Raw genomic sequence first — 23,115 nt, 5'->3', positions numbered from 1 at the left:
TTTGTTGTATCTCAAATATGGTGAAGTGAACTAAAATCTCTCGATCTTCAATCTCAAATTTTGTTGTAATTCAAATGGTGAAGTGATTCCTATTTATAAGAAATTATTTTTTTTTTTTGTAGAGTTTTAATTTTAAATATGATTTAGATTTTGTTATCTATATTATTTTTTATATTTTAATTTTGATATTATTTAGATTCTATAATCTAGATTCATTTTCTACTAAATTATTTATTTTTTAATTTTAATTTTAATATAATTTAGATTTTATTATAAATTTATTAATTTTATAAAATTTTAATTTTAATAGCCTTCAGATTTTGTTATCTAAATTCATTTTTTTTATTTAGCTTCATTTTTTAATAGGAAATTATTTATTTATTTATTTATTTTTAATTTTGATATTATTTAGATTTTGTAACGTGGGATGAAATTATTTATTTTTTAATTTTAATTTTGGTATAGTTTAGATTTTGTGATCGTGTTTTTATTAATTTTTTAAAATTTTATTTTTAATATCATTTAGATTTGGTGAATATGAAATTGTTATCTAAATTCTTTATTTATGATTTATTTTGATACGAAATTATTTTTTTATTTTAATTTTAATATTATTTAGATTTTTTTTTATTTATAATTTATTTATTTTTTAATTTTAATTTTAATATAGTTTAGATTTTGTAATCTAGTGCTTTTATTAATTTTTTAAAATTTTATTTTTAATATCATTTAGATTTGTTGAATATGAATTTTTTTTTTTTAATTTTAATTTTAAATGGTTTAGATTTTTTTTTATCTACATTCTTTATTTATGATTTATTTTAATACGAAATTATTTTTTTTATTTTAATTTTAATATGATATAGATTCTTTTTATTTATGATTTATTTATTTTTTAATTTTAATTTTGATATACAAATCTTTTTTATTAATTTTTTAAAAATTTATTTTTAATATCATTTAGATTGGTTGAATATGATTTTTTTTTTAAATTTTAATTTTAAATGGTTTAGATTTTGTTATCTAAATTCTTTATTTATGATTTATTTTTATATGAAATTATTTTTTATTTTAATTTTGATATGTTATAGATTTTTTATTTATTTATGATTTATTTATTTTTTAATTTTAATTTTGATATAGTTTAGATTTGTTATCTAATGTTTTTATTAATTTTTTTAAATTTTATTTTTAATATTGATTGAATATGATTTTTTTTTAATTTTAATTTTAAGTGGTTTAGATTTTGTTATCAAAATTCTTTATTTATATTTTATTTTAAGAAATTATTTTTTTATTTTTATTTTAGTATGGTATAATTATTTTATGTATGATTTATTTTTTTATACAAAATTATTTATAAAATTTTAATGTTAATATAGTTTAGATTTTTTTATTTAGCATCTTTATTTACGATTTATACGATTTTTTTTTTCTTTCTTTTATAATTCTACACGTTTCTATTTTTTTTCAATTTCATTTATAATGATATTAAAAATTTAAAATTATAGCTTTCTAAATTTTAAAAAAAGTTTAGGAGTGATATCAAATTTGTAATCAAAGCCGAAAAATTTCACAATCCAAACCAACCCAACTCTTGAGTTCGGGTTAGAATGTTAAAATAAATTAATATTTTTAAAAAAATTTATTTATCCACCCTTCATAATTATTCGATACAAACATAAAATAAAAGATATTAAAAATTAACAACCAATTCCAATCCATCTATAATCCNATTTTTTTTTTTTAATTTTAATTTTAAATGGTTTAGATTTTTTTTTATCTACATTCTTTATTTATGATTTATTTTAATACGAAATTATTTTTTTTATTTTAATTTTAATATGATATAGATTCTTTTTATTTATGATTTATTTATTTTTTAATTTTAATTTTGATATACAAATCTTTTTTATTAATTTTTTAAAAATTTATTTTTAATATCATTTAGATTGGTTGAATATGATTTTTTTTTTAAATTTTAATTTTAAATGGTTTAGATTTTGTTATCTAAATTCTTTATTTATGATTTATTTTTATATGAAATTATTTTTTATTTTAATTTTGATATGTTATAGATTTTTTATTTATTTATGATTTATTTATTTTTTAATTTTAATTTTGATATAGTTTAGATTTGTTATCTAATGTTTTTATTAATTTTTTTAAATTTTATTTTTAATATTGATTGAATATGATTTTTTTTTAATTTTAATTTTAAGTGGTTTAGATTTTGTTATCAAAATTCTTTATTTATATTTTATTTTAAGAAATTATTTTTTTATTTTTATTTTAGTATGGTATAATTATTTTATGTATGATTTATTTTTTTATACAAAATTATTTATAAAATTTTAATGTTAATATAGTTTAGATTTTTTTATTTAGCATCTTTATTTACGATTTATACGATTTTTTTTTTCTTTCTTTTATAATTCTACACGTTTCTATTTTTTTTCAATTTCATTTATAATGATATTAAAAATTTAAAATTATAGCTTTCTAAATTTTAAAAAAAGTTTAGGAGTGATATCAAATTTGTAATCAAAGCCGAAAAATTTCACAATCCAAACCAACCCAACTCTTGAGTTCGGGTTAGAATGTTAAAATAAATTAATATTTTTAAAAAAATTTATTTATCCACCCTTCATAATTATTCGATACAAACATAAAATAAAAGATATTAAAAATTAACAACCAATTCCAATCCATCTATAATCCTTCAAGAAAACAAATTCATCGACAAGCGAGAATTGTAACATCTTAACATAGCTCAACATTATTATTAACATTATTATTATCATAGAATTAAAGACTAACACAATTTATTACTCTATAATAACATTTTGATAGAATAGAATTAAGATAACTAAATAATGACACTCTTCAGAATTGGTGGGAAAATACAAGGATTCATCATCAAATTAAAAAAAAGAAATTGATCTTGAAATATTATACCGAATAAAAAATATAATTGTGATATAATAGTGTTGGGTATAATAAAATTTAGAATTAGTTTGTCTCAAATTGAAATTTTTAAATATATTAAAACTAATTTTTTATCTATTTAATTTTGTCTCAATAATTTTAAAATAAAAATACAGACAATTCTTTTTTTAAAAAATAGTTTAGAGTAGAGTATTTAAAAATAGTATGAAATGTTGAGTTTTTTTTTTTTTCTCTTGAACAAATTTAAAATATACGAAAGAAACTAAAAATATATATAAAATTAAAAAAAAAATGTATTAAAATATACAAAATATAAAATACATATTAAAAAAAACCTAAAAATAATAATATAAGAGAGATTAAAAAAACAATAAAGTAATAAAAAAAATATANTTACCCCTATAAAAAAAAAATTAAAAAGAGGTAATCCATCTATCAACCCTCATAAATTATCTACCGATGTTAACATTATCCAAGTAAAAAAATATAAAAAAACAAACTAAACAAAATATAGGAGAGAGTAAAAATAATAAGTCCAAATTAGACGGTGACAAATATGTGCATAAGCGTTAATTAATTTTATAAATTTTGTTCGGTCAACTTGAGGTTTTTCTCCTGTGAACCTAAAACCGAACTAAGTTAATTTCGGTTCATAAAAAATAACTCAACTCTTATAATTCGGGTTCACTCAATTGTCTTGAATCACGATTATCTAATTTGACCTTAACCAACACATAAAGGTGACTATTGAACCCAGACAATAGTGATAAAAAAAACTATATATTATTTGTAATGGTCTAAAACAACGATGTTCACCCTCATTTCGACAACATTGGAACTAATTACTCGAGCAAATAAGATGTTATTACCACACAAAAAAAAAATATATATATATATATATATATATATATATATATATATATAAAAGAGTGTTTCCACGTTCAAGTCCACTACGTCATTTTTCACACATTTATAAAGGGTGTTTTGTTCTTCTCCCCAACTAATGTGAGATATCACAATCCACCCCTTTCTGGGTCCAGCATCCTCGCTGGCACCCATTCCTTTCTCCCATCGATGTGGGACCCCATCAATTCCACATCGACTCGTGTCTACACCTTCGAGGAACAACCTCCTCGCTGGTACATAGTCTGGTGTCTAGCTCTGATACCATTTGTAATAGTCCAGGTCCACCGCTAGCAGATATTGTCCTTTTTTAGACTTTCCCTTTCGGACTTCCCTTCAAGGTTTTTAAAACGCGTCTAATATGAAAAGGTTTATGCACCCTTTTCCACACCCTTACAAAAGGGTGTTTCGTTCTCCTCCCTAACCAATGTGGAATATCAGCATCTCTTGCCATTGTTCGTCGAATTGTCTCCTCTCTCGATCTCCTAAGGAAATAATTTTGGCAAGCTCTCTTTCTCCCTCTCCGATTTTCTTTCGACACTCTCCACCTTTGCCTCTGCCAATACCTTATCAAAGCTTGATTGAGCGCACCAACCATCCTTAACGCTTAAAAACATCAATTTGATTTAACAATTTGAACTCTACCTATTCATAAAAATTGAAATGAATTCAATTATAGAATAAGATCAAGAACCAGAACAAACAAAGTAATTTAAGACAATAATTAGAAAAATTGGGAGTCTCTTGATTATTATAATGAAGAGAGGCAAGCATGTGATGATGATGTAAAGAACTTTTAAAGCCAAAACCAATTATGCCAAGAAAATAAGGGTAAACAATTGAAGGGAAACGAGGTCGTACAAGGGTAACGCCTCATCGGTTCTTCACATCAACGCCCAGGATACGACGGGGTATTGATTTTAAGTGGGGTTTTTTCTGTACATGCCCATCTCGTTTATTCATCTTTCCAAATCTTTTCTCGGCGAGTTCTGCTGCATTTCGTGTTTATTTCGATGCAGAATTTGGTAACCCAGGGGGGTTTTTGCTCATAATCCTATTTAGGTCTCTATAAACTTGTGAATTTTCGATTGTGTTGGAGGCTGATTTTGAACCGATTGTATCGTGGTTCAGCTTCAAAATCTCAAAATTCACTTACCCTTTTACGGGTTAATCTTAGGAACATGGTTTCTATATCGGGTTCGGTGTTCTTCCCGTTAACAGTGCCCGATTGTTCCTCTCGATCGCGTAAAGTAGCTGTTCTTGATAATCACAATTCGTTTTGTTTGAAGAAAAAGGATCAGAGAAGGATTGTTTGTAATTGCATTGCGCCTCCGCCGTTCTTCAAGAGTGATGGATCATCTACCGTAAATTTCAATGTACATCATTCGTTACTTATTTCTTTCTGTGTTTTCTGTGTTCCTTGAATTGGTCGCTTCACTGGATTTGAATTGCTGTGATTGTGTTCGATTTTCATAATTTAGTTGAAATCTTTAATTGTTTAATATATCTGTTCTGTTTTTGTGTTCATTGTAAACAATAGATCTCTCCTTACTTTATGAATTCAAGTTGATATACTTATATTTTGTATAATATGGTTCATATTTACCGACGATTATATTATCAGGACTCGTTTACATCGGAACATTTAAGCCGAGATAATGAGGACGAGGACGAGTCTGATGTTCTCATTGAGTGTAGAAATGTCTACAAGTCCTTTGGAGAAAAGCATATATTGAGAGGTGTGAGCTTCAAGGTGATTCATAGTTCATTTCCTTTTTCACTTTTATGCAAATTTTCTCTTTTGATAATATATAGATGTAATTGATTTCTTTTTTGCTATGAAAATAAGGAATTAGTTGTTTTTGAGTGTTCTATGTACACTTCCATTAAGGCTTGTATATCTACTTTTAATTCTAGTTTAATGTTGTTTTGCTGAATCTTATTAGTTGTTTTTGAGTTACGCTGCTACGGAAATGAGAACGTGGTACTGTTTTTACCGGATTATCAAATAAATTGTTGTCATTGATAAAAGTTTTCTCCTGGTCCCTGCGGAAGAAAGAAAAAAGAATTTCACGTTCTTCCTTTCGCTTTCGGGAAGGGAGGATTAAGAAAATCCTATTGATTGGAGCTTTCTCCAGACCTCCGGGAAAAGCATGAAAAAAAAGGCTCGAATGGTACGATCCATCCGTCACCCCAAAATGAAAGGGGCGATCTCGTAGTTCTTGGTCTGTGAAGATACGTTATTTGGTGCTTCGTTTTATTTTCCTATTGAGGCCGAACCTAAACCTGTGCTCGAGAGATAGCTGTCCATATATTGATAAGGGATGTATGGATTCTCGAGAAGAGAGGAGCCAAGGTGGTCATTGAATGCAAAGAGAAAGAGGTGGAACGGTTGTGATTATTGTAGTTTCAAATGCATTTTTCTGCTATTATTGAACTTCTTTTGAGCCTTCATGGATGTTCCTCTTCCTCTTTGCTTTGGTCTCTTAGTATCTATTCATGTTAATGAACATAGCTTTTTGTTTAGTCATCTTTTCAACAATTTCCAATAATCAACATCAACATGGAGTATATGATTCTGACTGCGGGGTATAATCTGATTACATGGTTTTGGGAGGATACATGTAACCGCCCAAGCCCACCGTTAGCAGATATTGTCCGCTTTGACACGTTACGTATTGTCGTCAGGCTCTGATACTATTTGTAACAGCCAAAACCTCACTACTAGAAGATATTGTCCGCTTTGGCCCGTTACGTATCGCCGTTAGCCTCACGGTTTTTAAAACGTGTCTGTTAGGGAGAGGTTTCCATACTCTTATAAGGAATGTTTTGTTCCCCTCTCCAACCGACAACGTGGGATCTCACAACACTTTTTTCTTGTTAGAACACTAATCACCTTGGATCAAGATTCTCACAGCTCTTCACTTAACTAACTCCGTGTTTTATATTTAGTAATTTTAATTATCCTTAAAAATATTTTACTTCCTCTCTCATTTTTATTTGTATAGATTAGACATGGAGAAGCTGTGGGAGTTATTGGGCCTTCTGGTACTGGGAAATCGACAATACTAAAGATCATTGCAGGTCTTCTTTCTCCAGACAAGGTAAATAATTGTCTTTGATTTCACATTGCATTTTGCTGATATTTAGTTGTAGTATACATATTCCAGATTTCCAGGTGTATATGGTTCCCCTAATTGGATTTCTGGTTCTGTGAACAGGGAGAGGTATATATTCGAGGTAGAAAGCGAGTTGGTTTGATCGATGACGAGGAGCTATCTGGTCTTCGAATTGGATTGGTTAGAATTATCTTTAAGTTGCATATAATTCTAGAAATTATTTGAAAAATGACTTTTTATAGAAGTATGAAATTGTGAAATCCCACATCGGTTAGAGAGGGAAACGAAATATTCCTTATAAGGGTGCGGAAACCTCTCCCTAGCAGACGCGTCTTAAAACCTTGAGGGGAAGCCCAAAGAGGAATATTTGCTAGCTGAGGACTTGAGCTGTTACAAATGGTATTAGAGCCAGCACCGGACGGTGTGCTAGCAAAGACTCTGGGTCCCCAAGGAGGTGGATTGTGAGATCTCACATCGGTTGGAGAGGAGAACGAAGCATTCCTTATAAGGGTGCGAAAATTATTGATGTTAAGTAAATTTATCGTGTTCCATCAAGGTAAGGTTTTAAGTTCCATTATGATTTAACAATTCCAGATTTGCAGAAATTTCGTATATAACCCTATTTTCCTTGTTTTCATGATTCTAGACACTTGTTTCTGTATAACAAATCATATGAGCCATTGAGTTTCTTTTTAATCCTTAAACTGTTCATCCTTTCATTTCTCTCTGGCTGTAGGTTTTTCAGAGCGCAGCACTTTTTGACTCGTTAACCGTGCGGCAAAATGTTGGTTTCCTTTTGTAAGAGACTAATTTCTTAAAAAAAAATCTCGACACGATTTTCGTTATATTATTCCATGAACTTAACCTGTATAAAGATTTCAGTATTATCTCATTTGTACTTTTGTTTACTGCTTAGGTATGAAAATTCAAGCTTGTCTGAAGATCAAATTTCAGCATTGGTAACTGAGAACTTAGCAGCTGTTGGGCTGAAGGTTTGCCTAGCATTTATTTATATGATAGCCATCTTCTCAAATCTCCAATTTGTTTCATTTCGTATGTTAAACTTTTATTTTGTCAGGGAGTTGAGGATCGGTTACCTTCCGAATTATCAGGTGGAATGAAGAAACGAGTTGCTTTAGCTCGGTCTATAATTTTTGATAACAGAAGGAAAGAAATTGAGCCAGAGGTATCTCCGTTATTTCTGTACGGTTAGATTATTATTAAAGGCTCCGTTTCATAACCATTTGGTATTTTTGTTTTTGAAAATTACTATCGGAGAAGAAAAGCCAATAGAATGTTGGACGAAAAGTCGATATGTCTGAATGTCCTTTCAAACTTATCTAAGCAAGCATTCTAGTTGTCACCATATCATTCTAGGTCATCGTTACGTTTATTTTCTGTCCAACATTGTAACAAATTTTTACTCCAAGAGTAGTTTTGAAACCTTAATGAAATATCTTGGGCAACTTTGTAACTTCGCTTACGTTTTCAAAAATCATCACGAACTCGCAACTGCAATTAGTTATTGGGTATTAATTGGACCTTTTCTTTATGAGCTATTTGATCGACTAAAATAACTTTTTTCATGATATGTGTGATTATTGGCCATTGCTTACGAGCTGTATGGCTGCCTTGTTGACTGTTCGATTTACTTTAGATGACTACAGTAATGGCACTTTGTTTTGTGGCCATTGACTCCGACTGTGATTGAAAACAGGTACTCTTGTACGATGAACCAACTGCTGGACTCGACCCAATTGCATCAACTGTTGTTGAAGACCTTATACGTTCTGTACATATTAAGGGTGAGGATGCTAGTGGGAAGCCTGGAAAAATTGCATCTTATATTGTAGTCACCCACCAACATAGTACCATTAGGAGAGCCGTTGACAGGTTACAATTTTAACCGCTGTTTTATGAGCTCTTGCTGCTTATAAGGTATAAATGATATTGCTGCCAAGTCCCTGAAAGAAAAACATTTGATATTTTGTAGGTTATTGTTTTTATATGAGGGAAAGGTTGTCTGGCAAGGAATGACCGATGAATTTACAACATCGACAAATCCAATCGTTCAACAGGTAAAGAAAATAAGCGTATTTTTAGACGTTTCGACGAGGTTGATGTGATGTTTGTGGCAAGAATTGCTGTCATAATCCTTTTAACTTGGTCGTTGAGTGCCAAACTAATGAGTATAGCTTAAGGAGTTGTTTGACATATAAGCTACATGTATTAAGGTAACCACTTGCTGTCTTTTTAGATGCATAGGCATTTCAAGGTACATGAGGGTTAGATAAATTGGAATTAATACCTCGGACTGTATTCCGAGATCATCTCGTTAGGTCTTAGGCTTGTAGTGTTGCATTCTGCGTGAGGCACAATGAAGATATTGAACACTTGTTGTGGGGGTGCCAGTTTGCTCATACTTTGTGGGGTAATTGCTTAAGTTCGTTCGGGTAATGTTTGGCTCGAGGCCAAGGGTTGCGATGCTATGTTTGATGAAGTGCTCCATAATTCCCCGTTTTAGGACAAGAGCATAGTTTTTTTGGCAAGCTTGTTTCTTTGTTGTATTATTGGGAAATTAGCCGGAGAGAAATAGTAGAAATTGTAGGGAGGTTGAGAGATTGTAGGAGGGTATCTTAGAGGTTGTTAGGCTTAATGCGTCCTTATGGCTTGGTTTATGTTAGGTACCCGAAACCACGAGCTAATTGAGAGAGCTAGAACCTCTCCTCCTAGACCAATCATGCACAAAATTTTACACACTAAGCCTGTGAGATCCCACATCGGTTGGAGAGGGGAACGAAACTTTCCTTATAAGAGTGTGGAAGCCTCTCCCTAGTAGATGCGCTTTAAACCATGAGGCTGACACCGATACGTAATAGGCCAAAACGGACAATATCTGTTAGTGGTGAGATTGAGTTGTTACAAATGGTATCAGAGCCAGACACTGGGCAATGTGCCAGCGAGGTTGCAGGTCCCCCAAGGTGGGTGGATTGTGCGATCCAACATTGGTTGGAGGCCCACATTGGTTGGAGAGGGGAATGAAGCATTCTTTATAAGGGTGTGGAAACTTCTCCCTAAAAGATGCATGTTAAAACCTTGACCTTGAGGGGAATTCCAGAAGAGACAGTCCAAAGAGGACAATATCTACTAGCGGTGGGCTTGAGCAGTTACAAATAGTATTAGAGCCGGACACTGAGCGGTGTGCTAGTAAGGACGCTGGCCCCCAAGGGGTGGATTTTGAGATCCCACATTGGTTGGGGAGGGGAACAAAACATTCTTTACAAGGGTGTGGAAATCTCTCTCTAGCAAACACGTTTTATAACCCTGAGGGGAAGTCCAGAAGGGAAAGCCCAGGAGGGAAAGCCCAAAGAGGACAATATCTGTTAGCGGGGTAGGCTTGGGTTATTACAAAGCTAGATGCCCAAAACCCCTGCAAAACCCTTCACACTTTGTACAACTCTAACCATTTCTTACGAAATCCCCGGTTTATCCTTCCTCAAATACGTCTGTACGCGATCTTTGATAGTTTGATTCTTTTAGATCAAAATCCTATTCTGTACCCAGTGGGTGGACTCTTTTTTTGTGTCCATTTTTTTTCTAACGGAAGCTCAGTTTCTTAATAACGCGAATTATATGCATGCATGTACTAGCACTATATGGTATACGAATGATTGAAATGCAAGGGAGGACAGTTTTCTTCTCTGGTATACTTTTGGGAAAAAAAAGTACTTGTCTAATATAATTCATGTCACGTTTTTGTTCTTGTTTTCAGTTCGCATCGGGAAGCTTGGACGGTCCGATTAAGTATTAGCAGGCACGCTAAGTCGCTAACGATCATGTACTTTTAGATTAGACATAGCACCATTCCTATATCTTTGGAGGCAACAGAGTTTAGTTACTGAAAATACAGAGAATTTCTAGTGAACCGATTCTACACATTTCTGTAATTCTGTTTCCTTTGTTTATAAAGCTTTAATGTCTGCATGCTCCTGCTAGAATAATATAATGGTTAGATATTATTCTCCATTGACCTGGTTTCAATAGGTTCGTTAACTTGAACCCGTAATTTTGTATCTAATAAGCTTTTAATTTATGACATCCCGTTTAAAATTTTGTATCTAATTAGTTGAGTACTTGACAAGATAATTAACTCTCACGTACTCGATCCATTAGCGGCAATACTATTTATGAAATTTTATTGAACTATAAACGAACTATAAAGATAACCATTGTTTTGGGGTATCAACATCATCACTTGTAACTGATGGAATGTTAACCATCTTCACCTTCGCTCAACATTTGTCAAAAGTGAACGTTCATATTTGCGCTTTCACTAGATAGTTAACGATTCCGACATGTTAATCATTTCACCTGAATAAGAGAGAGGCATGTGGAGTCTTAGTCCTGAATTATTTAGCATCAAAAGGAGCATGTGTTTCTAACGAGTCCTGAATTATTTCACCTTCAAAACTAGCAAGAGTTTTGTCCAAAATAAATTAACAGAAGATACAAGAAGAATCTACCATAGACATTTCCCACGTCGGTTGAAGAGGGGAACGAAACATTTTATAAGGGTGTGGTGGAAAACTTTTCCTAGTAGATGTGTTTCAAAATCGTGAGGCTAATGATGACACGTAATGGGCCAAACAGACAATATCTGCTAGCGGTGGGCTTGAGCTATTACAAATGATATTAGAACTAGACATCGGGCGGTGTGCTAGTAAGGACGTTGGGCCCCCAAGGGGGGTGGATTGTGAGATCTCACATCAGTTGGAGAGGGGAACGAAGCATTCCTTTAAAGAGTATGGAAACCTCTCCCTAGTAGACGCATTTTGAAACCATGAGGTTGACGGCGATACATAACGGGTCAAAGTGGACAGTATCTGCTAGCGGTGGGCTTGGACTGTTACAAATGGTATCAGAGGCAGACACCGGGTGGTGTGCTAGTAAGGACGTTGGGCCTCCCGGAGGGGGGAGAATTGTGAGATCTCACATCGGTTGGAGAGGGGAACGAAACATTCCTTATAAGGGTGTGGAAACCTCTCCCTAGTAGATGCGTTTCAAAACCGTGGGACTGACGACGATACGTAAGAGGCCAATGCGAACAATATTTGTTAACAGTGGGCTTGAGATGTTACAACTGGTATCAGAGTCAAACACTAGGTGGTGTGCCAGCAAGGATGCTAGGCCCTCAAGGGGGGAGGGGGAGGGGGTGGATTGTGAGATCCTACATCAATTAGAGAAGATAACGAAACATTCTTTATAAGGGTGTGAAAACCTCTCCTTAGTAGACGCATCTTAAGCCTACGTTACACGCCAAAGCGGACAATGTCTGCTAGTGGTGGACTTGGGGTGTTACAAATGAGATCAGAGCTAGACACCGAGCGGTGTGCCAACAAGGATGCTATGCCCCCAAGGAAGTGGATTGTGAGATCTCACATCGATTAGAGAGGGAATGCTACATTCCCTATAAGGGTGTGAAAACCTCTCTCTAGTAGACGCATTTTAAAACCGTGAGACTGATGACATTACATAACAGGCTAAAGCGGACAATATCCATCGTAATAGACACATATGTTAAATTATTCACTCCATGAACAATTAAGACTTCTAATCATTGAATATGGGTTTGAAAGAAGAAACTATCATACCTGGAATTTATTAAACCCAGCTTTATCTTCTTTTTNAGTCCTGAATTATTTAGCATCAAAAGGAGCATGTGTTTCTAACGAGTCCTGAATTATTTCACCTTCAAAACTAGCAAGAGTTTTGTCCAAAATAAATTAACAGAAGATACAAGAAGAATCTACCATAGACATTTCCCACGTCGGTTGAAGAGGGGAACGAAACATTTTATAAGGGTGTGGTGGAAAACTTTTCCTAGTAGATGTGTTTCAAAATCGTGAGGCTAATGATGACACGTAATGGGCCAAACAGACAATATCTGCTAGCGGTGGGCTTGAGCTATTACAAATGATATTAGAACTAGACATCGGGCGGTGTGCTAGTAAGGACGTTGGGCCCCCAAGGGGGGTGGATTGTGAGATCTCACATCAGTTGGAGAGGGGAACGAAGCATTCCTTTAAAGAGTATGGAAACCTCTCCCTAGTAGACGCATTTTGAAACCATGAGGTTGACGGCGATACATAACGGGTCAAAGTGGACAGTATCTGCTAGCGGTGGGCTTGGACTGTTACAAATGGTATCAGAGGCAGACACCGGGTGGTGTGCTAGTAAGGACGTTGGGCCTCCCGGAGGGGGGAGAATTGTGAGATCTCACATCGGTTGGAGAGGGGAACGAAACATTCCTTATAAGGGTGTGGAAACCTCTCCCTAGTAGATGCGTTTCAAAACCGTGGGACTGACGACGATACGTAAGAGGCCAATGCGAACAATATTTGTTAACAGTGGGCTTGAGATGTTACAACTGGTATCAGAGTCAAACACTAGGTGGTGTGCCAGCAAGGATGCTAGGCCCTCAAGGGGGGAGGGGGAGGGGGTGGATTGTGAGATCCTACATCAATTAGAGAAGATAACGAAACATTCTTTATAAGGGTGTGAAAACCTCTCCTTAGTAGACGCATCTTAAGCCTACGTTACACGCCAAAGCGGACAATGTCTGCTAGTGGTGGACTTGGGGTGTTACAAATGAGATCAGAGCTAGACACCGAGCGGTGTGCCAACAAGGATGCTATGCCCCCAAGGAAGTGGATTGTGAGATCTCACATCGATTAGAGAGGGAATGCTACATTCCCTATAAGGGTGTGAAAACCTCTCTCTAGTAGACGCATTTTAAAACCGTGAGACTGATGACATTACATAACAGGCTAAAGCGGACAATATCCATCGTAATAGACACATATGTTAAATTATTCACTCCATGAACAATTAAGACTTCTAATCATTGAATATGGGTTTGAAAGAAGAAACTATCATACCTGGAATTTATTAAACCCAGCTTTATCTTCTTTTTGGCAACCCAGAAACGAGAAGCTCACCTCAAATTATCGTTGAACCCACGGCCGCCGACTAGTCATTCGTCGGAATGAGCGTCGATCACGTGAAGAAGAAGGCAGAGACGGTGAAAGTGGAGACGATCGAGGTGACGAGGCGTAAATAAACTATTTCGTTTATATACCAACTAGTTTAAGAGTATTTATGAGTATTAATTCAAAATTAATCAAAAATGAAAAATTAGGAAAAGCCCATCTTAAAAACTTGAGATTTTTGGGTTTTCTTTTGGAGAAAACCTTCCTTTTGTGTAATTAACGCTACCCCTTGTAAATTGGGCTGCCTCTGTTCACCCGTAATGCCATTTCAAGAAGGGGGGAAAAAAAGAAAACAGAAGAATCTCTTTCATTCCTCTGTATAAGTGCTCTCTTTCTCTCTCCAAAGACATTTCTTCTCTCCCACGTCTGCTTTTAAATTCATTTCACTAGGAGGGCGGTATTTTGGATGTTGTTGCCGAGTGTTTTACGGTGAACGTTGTTGGGTATTGAAAATTGGGCAGTCTTTTTGCCTCTTTTACTAACATTCTTCTGGAATTTCATGGAAACATGAAGTTTTCCGGTTGTGTAAGCACCCCTCATCTTCTTCTTTTCTGATCTTTTTCCTTTTGAATGAACTTTTATTTTTTGAGTAATGTAATGGGTTCTTACTGTCTGCTCGGTTTGATTTGGGGTCTTTGTGGTGTCTTTGAATCCAACAGTTCGATGGATATCGATCAAGAAATGACGGTTGTTGTTTAATATGCATCTTTACTGAAGATTAATTATACCCCTTTCTTTGTGGGGTTTAAGGTGCTTGTATCGGTCTTTATGGACACGGTTTTTGTGGGGTTTAAGGTGCTTGTATCTGTCTTTATGGACATGGTTTTGTTTCATTGCTTATTTTGAGTTGTTTTCTTTGCAGTTGCCCTTGCTTGCAGAGCAAAAGAGCAGGAATTCACGTCTTTGTAGAATTTTCCCAACTGTTTCTTTGCTTTGTCTTGTATTGTTCGTGGGGAGTGCATATGTAGCACCACACTACAGGGAGGTATGCTTTCATGCTCTTTGAAGATATTGAAGTGTTGGTTGCTGTCCCTATGAATTAAGTATTGGGTTTTTACGTTGTTTTGTTACCAATTATCATTGTGGCACCAAGGGTTGCCTTGGTGGTCAAGTCTCGAGATGTTTGGAGATACCCTTCAAGGTCATGGATTTATAAGTCATTGAAAGATTAATAAGTTAAATCCTAAGTATCTCTTGAAGTTCACTTTAGGATGGGCAAAGTCTCTTGTAGAGTAGCGGTATCAAAGAGTGTCTTGGTGGTCAGGGCTCTGAGATGTTTGGAGATACCCTTCAAAGTCTTTGATTTAAGTCATTGAAAACTTAGGTCGTCCATAGTTACTTCCTACAGCTAACACGTGTCCAGCGGGAACGCTCATTGCAACCGAATTTGAGCTGCTATACCGAATCCCCCGCTGCCCATTGGGGATCGAGTGGTAAGGCCATGATCCGTGGAGGAATAGATCACTCATTCTTCCATAAAGGACAGGTGTACGATCTCTTGAAGTTGGCTTTAGGGTGGGCAAAGTCTCTCGTAGAGTAGTGGCATCAAAGAGTGTCTTGGTGGCCAGGGCTCAAGATGTTTGGAGATACCCTTCAAAGTCTTCGATTTACGTCATCGAAAACTTAATAAGTTAAATCTGGTTCTTTTCCTCTGCGGGGGCCTTCTGCAGTAAACCCCCTACGGGCAGTTGTCCATCATTGCTTCCTACAGCTAACATGTTCCAGCGGGAACGCGCAGTGTAACCGAACGTGAGCTGCTATTCCGAATCCCCCGCTGCCCATCGAGGACCGAGTGGTAAGGCCATGATCTATAGAGGAACACATCACTCATTCTTCCATTAGGGACAGGTGCACAATCTTTAGAATGGGCGAAGCTTCTTGTAAAGTAGTGGGGTTGAGCTAACTAAACTTAATAAGTTAAATATGGTTCTTTTCCTCTGCGGGGGCCTTGTGCAGTAAACCCCCTACGGGCAGTTGTCTGTCGTTGCTTCCTATAGCTAACACGTTCCAGAGGGAACGCGCAGTGTAACCGAATGTGAGCTGCTATACCGAATCCCTTGCTACCCATCGAGGACCAAGTGGTAAGGCCATGATCCGTAGGGGAACATATAACTCATTTTCCATTGGGGACAGGTGCACGATCTTTAGAATGGGCGAAGCTTCTTGTAGAGTAGTGGGGTTGAACTAATTACTATATCAGTTTGTTTACAGAGGACTTTTCAACTTATATTTCTTAGTTGTAGCACTTTTCCAACCTCCATTCAATGTTTGGTCGCATATGGATATCTTCTCATTGAACATCTAGAAAGATATGTTTGGTTCTTTCTCTGCAGAGAATTCCTAGATGGGGAATAGATGGTTTAGTCAGTTCAAAGTTCAATAAATGTGAGGTTCGTTTTCTATTTCAACCATTATTACGAGAATGAAATCATTTTTCGTATCGACCTTATTAACTATACATTACTCAAATGATTTTTGCATTAGAATCAATGTAGGCCAAATGGAAGCGAGCCACTACCTAAAGACATTGTTGTCACTGCATCTAACCTGGAAATGCGACCGCTATGGGGCGCATCGAAGCATTCTTATCAGGTCACGGATCAAGATCAACGACTTCATGCTTGTGCTTGTTGATTCTCTTATCTTAGTACTTCTACTGATTGTGTGCATAGCTCGAAACAGAATCCCGTTAACTCATCAAGCAACTTATTCGCCACGGCTGTTGGGATTAAACAAAAAGATCTTGTGAACAAAATGGTAACAAAGGTATGAAGAAGAGTATAATCATATTGCCAAATTCAAATCTCATGTCCATTAATAGTGTACTTATTCATGATCATTCTACAGTTTCTTTCTAGTGACTTTGCTGTGATGCTTTTCCATTACGATGGTATCGTGGACGAGTGGAAGGACTTCGATTGGAGTAATCGTGTAATACATGTAACTGCGATCAATCAAACTAAGTGGTAGATTTTGTTCACTCTGTTTTTGGAAGTTGCTGACTTTAACTTTATTTCACATTCTTGATCTGTTCTTGATCTGGTAAATGTCTAGGTGGTTTGCCAAGCGTTTCTTGCATCCTGATATTGTGGCTGAGTATAATTATATCTTTCTTTGGGATGAGGATCTTGGAGTTGAGTATTTCAATCCAAAACAGTAAGTTGCCTGCAATTTTGTTGATAGCAAACAAAGCTAAGAACGTGATAAATGGCTTCCGATCAGCTTCATTGTTTTTCTCCCTGTTTCATTACAAGGTATGTGCATATTATTGAAAGTGAAGGGCTAGAAATATCGCAACCAGCACTTGATCCATATGAATCGGAGGTGCACCATCAAATTACTGCACGTGGGAGGCGATCGACCGTGCACAGGTCTTCCCCTACTCTTGTTTCGTATTAATATTCATGAGAGCAAGAATCTTGTAGCTTCTTCACTGGGTAACCGATGAAGTAATGGATATGTTAGGAATCATAGACCTCCACAATGGTACGATATTGTCCCCTTTGAGCATAAACTCTCATACCAATGGAGATGTATTCTTTACTTATAAACTCATGATCAACCCCCTATAGTCGATGTGGGACTCCTCTCCCAATAATCCTCAACAAGATAGTGCAGTAACTCGATGAACCAATAACTCACGACATGTTTTCTCTGGGTATTGGACAGTTCCTGGGGATCCGCTTAAAGATCTTGGACATGTTTTCTCTGAGTCATCAATCATTGACATTTTGATCTATGTTTTATGTGGTTTCATCAGTTGTTTACTGTTGTATGTTCTGTCTTTGGTCGGTCATTCCTGCAGGAGAACTTTTAAACATAGTAATGGTGGAAAAGATTGTGATGTCAACAGTAAAGCTCCTCCATGCACAGGGTAAGGCAATTATCGAAAGCTCTATGCTTAGACAGCTGTTCTAGACATGTGCTGAAGTACAGAGTGTTTGTGCCTGAAAATCGATATCTTTTGTCGCAGATGGATAGAAATGATGGCCCCGGTTTTCTCCCGAGCTGCGTGGCGTTGCGTTTGGTATATGATCCAGAATGATTTGATCCATGATTGGGGCTTGGATATGCAACTGGGATATTGTGCACAGGCAAGAGTTAGCAGTCATCTTGTTTTCCTTTGATACTTAGCTGCTGTTGTTTGAAACGTCGAGCTCTTTCCTAATAGGGTGATCGAACGAAGAACGTTGGTGTCGTTGACGCCGAGTACATAATCCATTATGGACGACCGACACTCGGTGGTCCAGAGGAAAATGAGGTTCAAAATATGATAGTTTCTTTTCATCTTTCTTAAGCCTCACGAACATCAAATCACAAAAGGTTTCTATGTTGCAGACATCTTCCAAGTCTCATGTAAAGGATCATAGAGCCGATGTAAGTTTCCGCACACGTGCTCGCTTTCAGTTGTTTCGATGGAGTCTAGTCTACCTTGTTCGTGCTAATGAACCTGTGATAACTCGGAGAATCTGATCAAATAACCCTTTTAGGCTTATGATCACGATGTTTAAAACAACGTCGAGTCCATGTTTATTTCCCTTGAATTCAAATTCATCCGTGCAGGTAAGAAGGCAGTCGTATATTGAACTAGATGTATTTAGAAAGAGATGGCAGAAGGCTGCTGAGCAAGACGAGTGCTGGCAAGATCCGTACGCAGAGACAGTAGAGGATAACACATGATAATACGATCGTTTGACGAAATGGAATGATCTTGTAACAATGTACGTTGTCGTTGAAGTTGAGAACATGGGCAACGTACATGCCATTGGTATTCAAGGACGACGAGGAAAGGGATGATCGTGTATCTGCAAAGTATGCAGCGGATAGCTCTACGTGAAATCTCGGGTACGAATTCTAATGTTGTGCTGTTCTGTATTTAAAATGCTGTAAAGTTTCAACTTATGTTGAAATATGTTCTAAGTGTTACTTGGGGTATACCATTTAGAGTTGCATTGGAAAGAGAATTTAGAGTAAAGAAACAAAATAACTTCGAAATGAGAGCTGCTTTAAAGTGCATTGAATTCCGAACATCCTATCACAAACCATCTTTCTAAAGAAACTTCGTCCCTACATATCACAAGTTTGTGTCTCGTGCTCTTTAGGGATCAGGGGCATGTTGTCGATGGCCCTGTTGCTAGAAACAATATACTTTCAAGAAACAACGAGATGCTGCCTTTATCTTTCTCTGTCTCGAACCCTAAACCCTACAATAATGGTAGAGTAAGAGGTAGTGAGATTGTCATGACCCAAAAGCAAATACGGTTCGGTATTCCCTTGTGGAATAGCTTTTTGTGGGGAAGGTGATGTCTTTTAAGGACTAGCTCTTCCGGGGTCAAAAGAAAAAGTACAGTGGACCTCACAACGATCACTTCTCAAGTATATATTTCAAACCTTACCGTTTTATCCCGTTTGATTTTGTGATAGGCAACTAGTACTAATCTAATAAGTGAAATCGTCGTTGTTCGAGCAATCTACTTGGACATGATCTTTTCGATACAAATTTGAAAGTTTAGGTTTTTATTAGACATAACGTATAATTTCAAATAGATCGATCCCTTTTCAAAAAATTATTATTACTTTGTATTCCTTTTTTACCCTTCAAATTCAAATTTATTCCTTTTGGGCCCTTTACAACTGGTTCCCACTCCCATTGCCAAAAGATAGAAGAGCTTCAGTGTCCATTTTGAAGTGCAGAAACTTTAGAAACTACAAATATTTTAACTAATCTTCAAGAAAGAAGGCCATAAAAGTCATCCACTGGATTGCTTTCGCTTTTTGAAAAGCATATCGAAGAGCCACGAGCCACGGGCGGCCTGTTCGTGTTTGACTCGTGTCAGTCAAACACTTGTTAAGTATACTAGACGGTACCAAATGCTTGTTAAAAACACATAAGATAAGTGTTAGACCCGCGTTGGATGCGACATTTTTCTGTGTATACTCTGTTGCTTAAGAGAATAAAATAAACGAATCAAAATCTATGGACCCGTGTCCCGAGGTTGATAGATAGAACAGAAAGAAGAAAAAAACTAGAACAAAGAATTCGAAACTCAAATCAGTAAAGCCTCTCATTACATATTCTTTAATGGTTTTTCTATTCTCAGTCTCTCGAACCCGTGTCGAGGGAGGGGTTGTTCAATGTGTCCTCCCTCGTGTTTGTTTTTCATTCACAGGTCTAGAAAAGAACAGTGACAGACTCATGTACAAGGTTTACGACATGGATAGAATCAGCACAATACATAACCAAAAATTGCTCAAAAGGGTCGAGTTAATCATGCTCAACAACTCGAAAAAGAAAAACCAAACTAGAATCTAGAAAGAGAAGTAATGCAATGGATATGTAGCCTAGCATGGTGTAACAGCCCAAGCCCACAACCCATTACGTATCGTCATCAGCCTCACGGTTTTAAAATGCATCTACCAAGGAGAGGTTTCCACACCCTTATAAGGAATGTTTCGTTCCGCTCTCGAACCGATGTGGGATCTCACACATGGTCAAAAGGCATAGTGTAATCATCAACTACGTACCAAGTTGATACCAAATATCATATACGTGTGGATGTATGTATGTACACATGTAAATATCGTATACGTATGGACGTAGTAGCTCAACAAAAAAGGGTCCAAAGGGCAGAAAACAACAGAAAATAAAATAAGGGAAACAAGTCAATAGTTAGATGTCCCTTAAGGCATCACATGGGGTGTTGCATCAAAGACAGAGGTGAATTAGATTCTTCAAAACACTCTTCTCTAGGCACTTCATTTTGACATATTTGAATGTTCAACGCTACGAGTCTCGAAGCAGACACCGAACGAATTAAGAAACAGATGACGAATACGATAGCTTTTACTCTCGAAACTATCGTATAGTCCAACACATCTTAACGAAGTTATACCACTCTAACTCTTCCATCCCCTTAACTCGGCCCTCACCAAATTAAAGATTTGGATATACACAAAACAAAAGAAGCTTTTTCTTATTCCCTTGTTGAAGAAAAGGAGAGGAGTTAATTGGTTGTCTTATCAAACCTTGATTACTAGTGTTACTTTGTTCTTTATTAGGACGCTGGGCCCCGTAAAGAATGGATTGTGCGACCCCACATCGATTGGAGAGGGGAACGAGTGCTAGCGAGGATGCTGGGCCTCGAAGGGGGTGGGTTCTGAGATCCCACATCGATTGGAGAGGAAAACAAGTGCCAGCGAGGACGCTGGGCCCTGAAAGGGGTGGATTATGAGATCCCACATCGATTGGAGAGTGAAATGAGTGCCAGCGAGGACGCTGGGTCTCGAAGGGGATGAGTTCTGAGATCCCACATCGATTGGAGAGGGAAACGAGTGCCAGCGAGGATGCTGGGCGCAAAAAGGGGTGGATTATAAGATCTCATATTGATTGGAGAGTGGAATGAGTGCCAGCAAGGACGCTGGGCCTCGAAGGGGGTGAGTTCTGAGATCCCACATCGATTGGAGAGGAAAACGAGTGCCAACGAGGATGCTGGGCCCCGAAAGAGGTGGATTATGAGATCCCACAACAATTGGTGAGGGGAACGAGTGCCAACGAGGACGCTGAGCCCCAAAAGGGGGTGGATTGTGAGATCCCACGTCGATTGGAGAGGGAAACGAAGCATTCTTTATATGGGTGTGGAAACCTCTCGACGCGTTTTAAAACCTTGAAGGGAAGCCCAAAGAGGACAATATCTGCTAGCGTTTTAAAACCTTGAATGAAGCATTCTTATTGCCCGAGAACACTCAAAGTTCATCAAGTAAGCAACACACAAAGAGGGATGAATCAAACATCAAACAAATATACAATGTAAAAGTAACATGAATACTTGAATAAGCCAACAATTTATACAATAAGAACAAACATAACTCACTTCATGAAACTCTATACATCATCTTACAATTCCAAGGCTTTCCCATATCATTTACCATCTAAACATACTCAACAAACAGAAGCAACAGCTCCATTATCAAATGAAAGCATATTTCCTAAAGAACAGAAAAAATAGAAGAAAAAAATGGTAATCAACCTCACAATCCTATCTTCAGGAACGGCCACTTTCTAAGATAAAACCTGGAACTAAGAGGATTTGGGAGACATAATTCCATTAAAACTATGAACAAGAAAAATTTCAGGAGAGATTCCTTCAAATCAATCCTTTCCTTTCAAGAACAGAGCAACACAGATGATAAATGACCCTAAAATCTAAGGAATAACATCATATCCATGCATAATTATAGGCTAGATATTGCATCCAAAGCAATTACAGGATTTGGGAGTGAAAGAACAGAACCCAAATGGCCTGTTGGGGATATTGCAATTGATGGCATAGCAACAAGGAGAAGGTAAACAGAGGCCCTTAGCACCTCCACAGCAAGTACAAGGAGCACATACTTGAAAGCTTCCGAGTCTTCTTCTAGTTTCATTCATCTCCATGATATTAATTTTCCCCTCCTCAATCAGTGGCACCATCTCTGATACAGACCCATTTGGCTGATGAACAACAAAATCAAAAACGTTCATCAAATTGAACTCGGAAAATGAAAATGGGATCCATGAATTAAAGGAAATGGTGAAAAGGGAACTCACTTGATTGAAATTTAGTTCATTCTCAGCCGCTAAAACGGCGAGAAACAGCACAAAAACGAGGGAGAATCCAGCGCCATGGCTAGACATCATGCAACTCGGAAGGAATTGGAACTGTTGAACTGTGCGGGAATGGGGTTTTGGTTTGAGATCGATTTAGAACATGAAATGGGTATTGAGAGATGGGGTTGAATTGGGAAGATGAACTTGGAAGGGATTGTTAGAGATCTTTTCATATAGAGGTTTTGGAAATGAAGGGTTTAGAGGAGAGATTTTGATGGTGGTAGCGTGTGAAACGCGAAGCCCATTGCTGGAATTGATGGAATTGGCGGAATGTCTTTTGATTTAACGTTAAAAAAATGGGAAATCTTCGGTGCTTTGAAATGGGCTTTCGGCTAAGTATGAATGTGAGAGATGTGATTATGTGAAAAATATGAATCAGTGGATTTCTTTGCTTTGAAACGAAGCCATCCGACATCATTAATCAGCTGTGATTCTGTGTCTCTGAGCT

At 36.3% G+C, this 23,115-nt stretch overlaps 3 protein-coding genes across 4 annotated transcripts; 2 read left to right on the top strand and 1 right to left on the bottom strand.

Annotated features, from left to right (window-relative positions):
- The first annotated feature begins 4,667 nt into the window (after positions 1–4,667).
- Positions 4,668–10,997, top strand: LOC111784086 (protein TRIGALACTOSYLDIACYLGLYCEROL 3, chloroplastic-like). Its single transcript, XM_023664915.1, has 11 exons — positions 4,668–4,763; positions 5,030–5,228; positions 5,477–5,605; positions 6,861–6,956; positions 7,074–7,151; positions 7,708–7,769; positions 7,888–7,963; positions 8,050–8,157; positions 8,689–8,864; positions 8,965–9,049; positions 10,744–10,997. The coding sequence occupies exons 2-11, from the start codon at positions 5,034–5,036 to the stop codon at positions 10,780–10,782; spliced, it is 1,044 nt and encodes a 347-aa protein (XP_023520683.1). The 5' UTR covers positions 4,668–4,763; positions 5,030–5,033; the 3' UTR covers positions 10,783–10,997.
- Positions 10,998–13,854: 2,857 nt separating this feature from the next.
- Positions 13,855–19,048, top strand: LOC111784045. 2 transcript variants are annotated; one of them, XM_023664863.1, is made up of 13 exons: positions 13,855–14,073; positions 14,883–15,005; positions 16,354–16,410; positions 16,505–16,612; positions 16,703–16,786; positions 16,868–16,986; positions 17,075–17,176; positions 17,275–17,391; positions 17,826–17,894; positions 17,994–18,114; positions 18,192–18,281; positions 18,359–18,397; positions 18,584–19,048. In XM_023664863.1, the coding sequence occupies exons 1-13, from the start codon at positions 14,017–14,019 to the stop codon at positions 18,698–18,700; spliced, it is 1,203 nt and encodes a 400-aa protein (XP_023520631.1). In that variant the 5' UTR covers positions 13,855–14,016; the 3' UTR covers positions 18,701–19,048. The 2 variants fall into 2 exon arrangements, with proteins under 2 accessions (XP_023520631.1, XP_023520632.1); XM_023664864.1 differs by lacking the exon at positions 13,855–14,073 and adding an exon at positions 14,285–14,545.
- A 2,775-nt stretch (positions 19,049–21,823) lies between these two features.
- Positions 21,824–23,042, bottom strand: LOC111784078. Its single transcript, XM_023664906.1, has 2 exons — positions 22,608–23,042; positions 21,824–22,511 (listed from the first exon to the last, which is right to left on the bottom strand). Exons 1-2 carry the CDS (start codon positions 22,695–22,697, stop codon positions 22,260–22,262), a joined length of 342 nt encoding a protein of 113 aa, XP_023520674.1. The 5' UTR covers positions 22,698–23,042; the 3' UTR covers positions 21,824–22,259.
- Between the last annotated feature and the right edge of the window lie 73 nt (positions 23,043–23,115).

The sequence above is a fragment of the Cucurbita pepo genome, unplaced genomic scaffold (genome assembly GCF_002806865.2).
Source record: "Cucurbita pepo subsp. pepo cultivar mu-cu-16 unplaced genomic scaffold, ASM280686v2 Cp4.1_scaffold000150, whole genome shotgun sequence".
In the NCBI taxonomy this organism is placed as follows: Eukaryota; Viridiplantae; Streptophyta; class Magnoliopsida; order Cucurbitales; family Cucurbitaceae; genus Cucurbita; species Cucurbita pepo.
Note: the sequence above shows the minus strand (reverse complement) of the source record. Positions and strands in the feature narration are given on the sequence as shown.